Consider the following 7096-nt stretch of genomic DNA (forward strand, 5'->3'; position numbering starts at 1 on the left):
ACGCAAAATGCTTAAATAGACTCAAACATGATAATAATATTAATTGCGCACTTAAATAGCTCATATAAATATATGGGATTCAATGTTATAAAAAAAAATTACAAACAATTATTAAATTATTTTAAAAATGTAAAGAAATCATGAATTTATTTATATTCTTTTTTTAATATGTATATTATATATACTGCACAATTAGTATACATTTATGCAACAAATTCATTATAATTATCTAAATATAAAAATGGTGTACATTTATCATTTTCTGCATTTTTATGTTTTCTTACTTTACAAATTAATCCATAAGGTAAATAATAGCTAATGCTAATATAGCAATAAATGCAACACAAGCTCCGTAATACAAAAGCACTAAAAAATTATGAGTTTTAGAAAAATAATCTGTTATAAGTAGTGTGGGAAATATGCATAAAAATATACCAAATGAAAAAAATGAAAAAAAAAATTCAAAATTATGTATAAAACGATTTCTTCTTCTTCTCACTTTATACAATTCCATGCGTTGCTTGATATTTTTTATGTTTTTATATTCTGCTATAATTCTTTCTTTACTCTTTAAATTATAATTCTTTAATAACAATTTCATAGCTAATTTATTTTTTTTGTCACTTTTATTAACACTATTACCATTAAGAGTATTTTTTTCCATTTGATTAAATGCTGAATGATGATTATTTTCAATTCTTAAATTCTTATTTCCGCTTCGGTCCCAATTATGTTCATCCATTTGTGGAATTTTTAATTCTTTTTCCATTCCATTCTTTGTCAGTATCCGTTGATTTTTTATTCCAAATGTCCCACTTAGATAGTATGATTTACTCAATATTTTACCAGTTGAAGGCTCCACAAAAAAAAAAAAAATTAAATGAAAACCATGTTAACATGGATTCTATAAATTGTAATATAGTAAAATTGCATACTAATTTATTATGAATAATAACATACATATATATGTAAACATACCAATTCAATAATTCTATAAATCCATGTTAAAATAATATATGCACTTATTTTAACAAAAGTGCGCATATTCTTCTTTTCCTTCATTATGAAAATCAATAACTAATGCATATATGACATAAAAAAGTGTTTTAAATATATTTTTATAATTTTATATTAGATTGTCTTTTTTTAATAATACAAATGATTTATTTTATTCAAATTTTCAAACGATATATTATTATAAAATTAATGTATATTTAAAATGTATCGATATTTCTCAAGAATTTTTATTAGATTATACACGTAAATAATTACAGGAAAAAATAGCATTCCTAAAATAAGATTACTTAGGCATCCTTCAATAATATATAGAATAATTTTTTTTTATGTTATAAATGTAAAATTATGAACAATATAACATATTGTTGTATAAATGATAGATAATGCAAATATATAAACATAAATAGTATAATTATATTTTAAAAAAATTTTTTTTTGTATAATTATCTTATTAATATATAAGATATAAGTTTACACAATAAATAATTCTCCCTATTTCTATTAATTTTTCCAAATCTTCTTCATGATAATAAATAAATCAAAAATATTAATCCTACTTTTTCTATTATGAATAATAGTGTTTCCTATGTCGATAAAATGATAACAATATTTTCCTATACTCCATGAACGATAAATTAAAAACAACACTATTATAAATATTTTTTAAGGTTCTTTTTTTTATTCTTTTAATATTAATTTATCATTTATACCTCATTTATAAGTAAAATCCCTTTTATTTAGTAAGATATATGTATTTTTATACATAAATACGTTATTGTAAAAAATTATTAATGATATTTTTTTTTCATTATGAATTTTTTATATATTTTGAAAATGAATATTATGAAAGGAAAAATGGCATAAGGTATTAATTTTCTGTAATATTTTTCAATTCATATTCAGTTATTTATTTTTATTACAAAGGAAATAGTTGTTACATGCACTATAATATTATACATATTTATGCTATATAAAAATTCTAAAAAAGTTTTGTAATTTCATATTTAAATAAAATATCTACTATGACCTTTTTATTTTAGTGAATAATAATTCTTTATGCACGTTATAAGTTTATATAATAAATAGAAAATAATCATTCAATTTAAATAATATTTTTTAAATATCAAAAAAATATTAAGTAATATATATATTTATATTAAGGACACATTTCTCTATAAGCCATATATACTCTTTTGTATTATTCACATAAAAACATAAATGTATAATATTATTTATATTTATAACATTTTAGTAAAAAAATAATATACATTTAATTATTTTTATTCCTCTTTTGATATATATATTTTTAATATGTTTTTATCTATAAATCAATTCATATATGTATATATCCGAATTCGTATACATATTAATTACTTATTTAAGTGTTGTTTTATTTTAACAATTTTTATAAACCCCCTGTATAAATTTAATTTTGTAAAATCACATAGTTAAATGCATATAGAAGTAATATTAAAAAAAACTGAAAGACACCTTATAGTTAAGTAAGGCATTTGAATATATAGACTGATATATAAAAGAAAAAATATATATAAATTACTCCTACATATTGTACAATTTCTTATTTTTTCATTAATTATAAGAAAAATGTAAATAGCATATTTTTTCCATTATTATATTATAAATTTAACTAATAGCTAATGTATTTTTTAATTGTATTGGGTATTATAAAGTTGTTGAAAAAATAATATTTTTTCATATAAAATAGAATAAAAAATCAAGTGCTATTCATAAAAAAATATATATATAATATTGAGGACATAAATTAAACGTTCATATTCGGGTTAAATTAATATATAATCTATTTATAATTCTAAAATAGTAAGGAAAAACATATTATGTATACTATTAAAAATCGCATAATATAAAGGTATTTATTTGCAGAAAAAGATGAAAATATATAATACGTCTTTTATAAATAAGAAGATTAATTATTAAATATCTTTTGGATTTTATTTAGAAGTGTTCTATTTTTTAATCATTTTAAAGTTTTTTTTTTTTTTGGTACTAAAATTTTATTCTTAATAAAGAGAAAAATATGTAGAATTCTATAAAATATTATGTAGAATATTATTTCTACTATCAATAACTTGTAGTAATATATATTTAGTTTTAAGATTTCTATGAAAAAATATTATTTTCCTTTACATAAAAACCTACATAAATCCGTAATATATTTTTATATATATCTACTTGAAAACACATATATAAATAAAAATCATTTTTTCACTAATATTTGTTGCGTTATTTATATACATTATAAATTCAATATACGTTTATAACTTAATAACATGATTAAAGACCCTTTTATATTCTACATGTTACGAAAAAAAATTATTTGTTATGTCATAGCGAATACGTCATGATACATATATATGTCATTGTTCATGATCATACATCCATTGTTATTATAAAATAATTAAGGAGAATAAGATTTAATTTGCATCTTCGTAAGTTTACTTCATAAAAAAAAATTATGTAATATATATATAAAAAAAAAAAAAAGCAGATGCAACATGCATAATACCATACTGCTGAGGAAATTAAGAGAACATAAATGTTTAATTATGTTGATATATCCTAATCAGTACTTATTATGTAAAATCATAACAAATAATAGTTTGTTTAAAAGGTCATTATATTAACACTGTATTCTACAAATAATTTGATTTGTAGTATTCTATATTGTGTTAATCTCTGTACGTAATATATGAATAAATCTTAAAATGGATAATTATAAAAATATATATAGAAGGAAAACAAAAAAAAAAATAAATATACCCCACTACACTTCACAAAAAAATTTAAATGTAGATAAAATAAAAAATTATACATATCAGTATAATAAATAAATATATATTTTTCTTTGTAACAGTAATAATAATATTATGATTTCAAACATTTTAATTTTTGAACCTAAATCTCATATTTATTAAACTTGTGAATTATTTATGAATTGAACACTATATAAACAATAAAAAATATATATGATGCATATAAATACCAATAATGCTGTTGTAGTTTAAACAAGTATATTGTGCTTAACGCATGAAGAATTGTACCCCCTGTAAAAGTATTCATTAACAATCATAATTATTGATATAAACAAGTGTTCTATAGTTTTATTTCTATATTTATTGCATTATACTTTTACGTTATAATATACTTTATATAGATTAATTTCAATCTAATACATTTATTTAGCTAATAATTATGTATCATATTAATTATTTTGTTAATCATATATTATTGAATACAATTGTTTTGTTCTGAATTTATACACATAAATTTAACTAAATTTAGTTTGAATTCCCTTATGTATATATAGTATTTGAGTATAAATTTACTAATTTATATTAAAATTTTCAATTCAATTATTTTACATTAAGAAATGTTATACATATGTATTTGAAATGTATATTAATAAAAAAATAAGAATTATTAATAATTATTTTATAATATATATTTAATATACTTTCTTTTAATGTTATAAATACATAAATTATGATAAACTATTCACTACTTAATAAATTATACAACTAAAAAATAACACTATGTCAGCATTATTTCAGTTTGTCTTTTTCTCTAAAATTCATATTATATTATTTTTTATATGGATATACCATTGTCACAATGATGATGTAAAATAATATAATTACAGTTGTCTTACTTTTTTTAACAGATATTTTTTGCCTTTTAAACATAGTTACAATGTATAGTAAAATATAATATTTTAGATAATATATATTATTATTTTCCCCTTTTAGAAGCCTCACATTAAATCAATAGACAATTTTAAAAACCCTGATGTATCATTAACTTTAAGGAGAAATCGATTATTATGGAAAATTAATATTAAAAAAAAAAATACGAGCGAAGGATTAAATGAGAGCAAAAACGATTATATGAACACCATGGATTTAAATAACAATATAAAAATGCAGAATATTATGTATAGTGATCAAGATAATATTAAATCATTAAAAGAAAATAAAAAGAACGAAAAACGTGCAAAAAAAGTATTAAAAAAATCATTAATGCGTAAAATGAAATCCCAGAAAGTTTATAAAAGAAAAAGACCTAAATTATATAATATTTTTGCACTAATAGACTTCCATATTGAAAAAAAAATATTTTATAGAATGTGTAAGATACATAACTTGATTAAAGGCAGGAATATAAATAAAAACATAAATGGAATCCATCAATACAAAAACATCATAATTATATTTTCTTTGCCTCTGATAATTTTTGCCTCAGGAGCTATTTTTTTTCCTTTAAAGCATTACTTATTTAAGAATGAAACATATCTACCTTATGGCTCCTTGGCTTCTTCCGCAGTATCATTATTGATACTCATATATATTTTAAGAAAAATTTTAGTATGTCGTAATTTGCTTAAAGCCGAAGAGAAAAATAATATAATTGAAGGTATTTATTCTTTATAAAATTATGTGAATAATTTATAGCCTGCTATAGTTATTTATATAACATCATAATTTTAATCACATTTTGACACATGCCAAATTTCTGTAAATTTATATATAATTCTGAAAATTTACAAAAATAATTAAAATGAAATAATATATATTTGTATAATTAAGAAAACTTCATACTATCATACAACTGCTTGTATGTGTTACAATTATTTAAGGATAATTAGTTATACATGTTTTTATAAATCTATTATATTTTATAGAAATTATTACCGTTGCACAAATGAATATATGCATGATGTTATTTGAGTCATGAGTTACAAAAATATATGTATTCAATTATTTAAAACTCTACGACAATTATTTGTCATCCTATTTATCTGATAACTTAATGTAAATCTAATATAATTATTTTAGGATCGTGTATTTTATCTATACGTATATTTGTTAATAATGATCTACTTAACTCGTATAATTTGTGATTTGTTTCATTTCATCTAAAAGTAACAAACAATAAAAACTTAATATGTTTATTTTTCAGTAAAAATATATCTAATTTGCCATACAATGATGAGTAATAAATTGACATTTATGATTTCAATCATTTAACATAAAAATAAATGTAAAAAAAAAATATTTATCAATGCTATTAACTATAAATATTTTTAAGGATGAATGCATATATTAATGTATTTTAAAATATATAATTAAGTTATAAATCACATTATATATAGAAAGTTCTTCTCAATTACTGCAATAAGGTAGAAAGTGGTCATAAAAATATATATTAATAAAGTTCTAAATATAACTGTTGTTCGTATAAGTGTTCTTCATAAAATGATTAAAGTAAAAATAATTTATATGAAAACATCATCAAATAAAAAAAATAAATAATCTAAAACACCACTATAAGACATTCAATTATTAATCATATGTTCACCAAATATGAATAATTATTTTACATTTTTGAATTATAGCTATACATTTTGGTGGATGCCATATGGAAGTTGCTTACGTAACTAATACTTTTACATATGGTTTAATATATTACCTTTTAAATGGAATATATATCAAATAATTATTATTCTATATCATAAACATATATAAACGCGCAATCAATGTAATTTTAATGGTAAATTATGTTTTCACAAGTTATTATTTCACGCTATATAACTCATAGATTCCTGGGACAGAAATAAAGATATACGTAATAAAAAATGTGCCAAATAAGAGTGAAACATATGCTTATCAGTTTATGTATCAGTTAGAATAAATTTTAAAATATTCAGAAAGATAATACAATGTTCTCATCATCTTGTAGGATATTATACAAAATAATCTAAAAAACTAATTTGAGCATATTTCAAAGAAATTATTATTTATATTGAATGACAAACAATGTGCAAATTTTCACTTGAGAAAAATAAAATATATAAATAATTAAAATTTTTCAGATAATGCCTTATGTTAATATTATCGCATAAATCGTTATGTAATGTAACTATCTGTTTAAATATTATTTCATGAAGACATATTTTTTATAATTTTTCTATATGTTATAAAATATTATACACAAGATATGTATCAGGAAATTATATTTATATATAATTCATTATTTTAATAAT

At 19.2% G+C, this 7096-nt stretch overlaps 2 protein-coding genes across 2 annotated transcripts; one reads left to right on the forward strand and one right to left on the reverse strand.

Moving 5' to 3' along the window:
• Nucleotides 1-292: 292 nt before the first annotated feature.
• Nucleotides 293-1062, reverse strand: PGO_001290 (Plasmodium exported protein, unknown function; the record flags this gene model as incomplete). The annotated part of the gene is made up of 2 exons (XM_028690925.1): nucleotides 293-856; nucleotides 979-1062. The coding sequence occupies 2 exons, from the start codon at nucleotides 1060-1062 to the stop codon at nucleotides 293-295; spliced, it is 648 nt and encodes a 215-aa protein (XP_028546726.1).
• A 3527-nt stretch (nucleotides 1063-4589) lies between these two features.
• Nucleotides 4590-5780, forward strand: PGO_001295 (variable surface protein; the record flags this gene model as incomplete). The annotated part of the gene is made up of 3 exons (XM_028690926.1): nucleotides 4590-4610; nucleotides 4803-5417; nucleotides 5640-5780. The coding sequence occupies 3 exons, from the start codon at nucleotides 4590-4592 to the stop codon at nucleotides 5778-5780; spliced, it is 777 nt and encodes a 258-aa protein (XP_028546727.1).
• Nucleotides 5781-7096: the final 1316 nt, after the last annotated feature.

Source organism: Plasmodium gonderi (assembly GCF_002157705.1).
Source record: "Plasmodium gonderi DNA, contig: Pgo-contig_128, whole genome shotgun sequence".
In the NCBI taxonomy this organism is placed as follows: Eukaryota; Apicomplexa; class Aconoidasida; order Haemosporida; family Plasmodiidae; genus Plasmodium; species Plasmodium gonderi.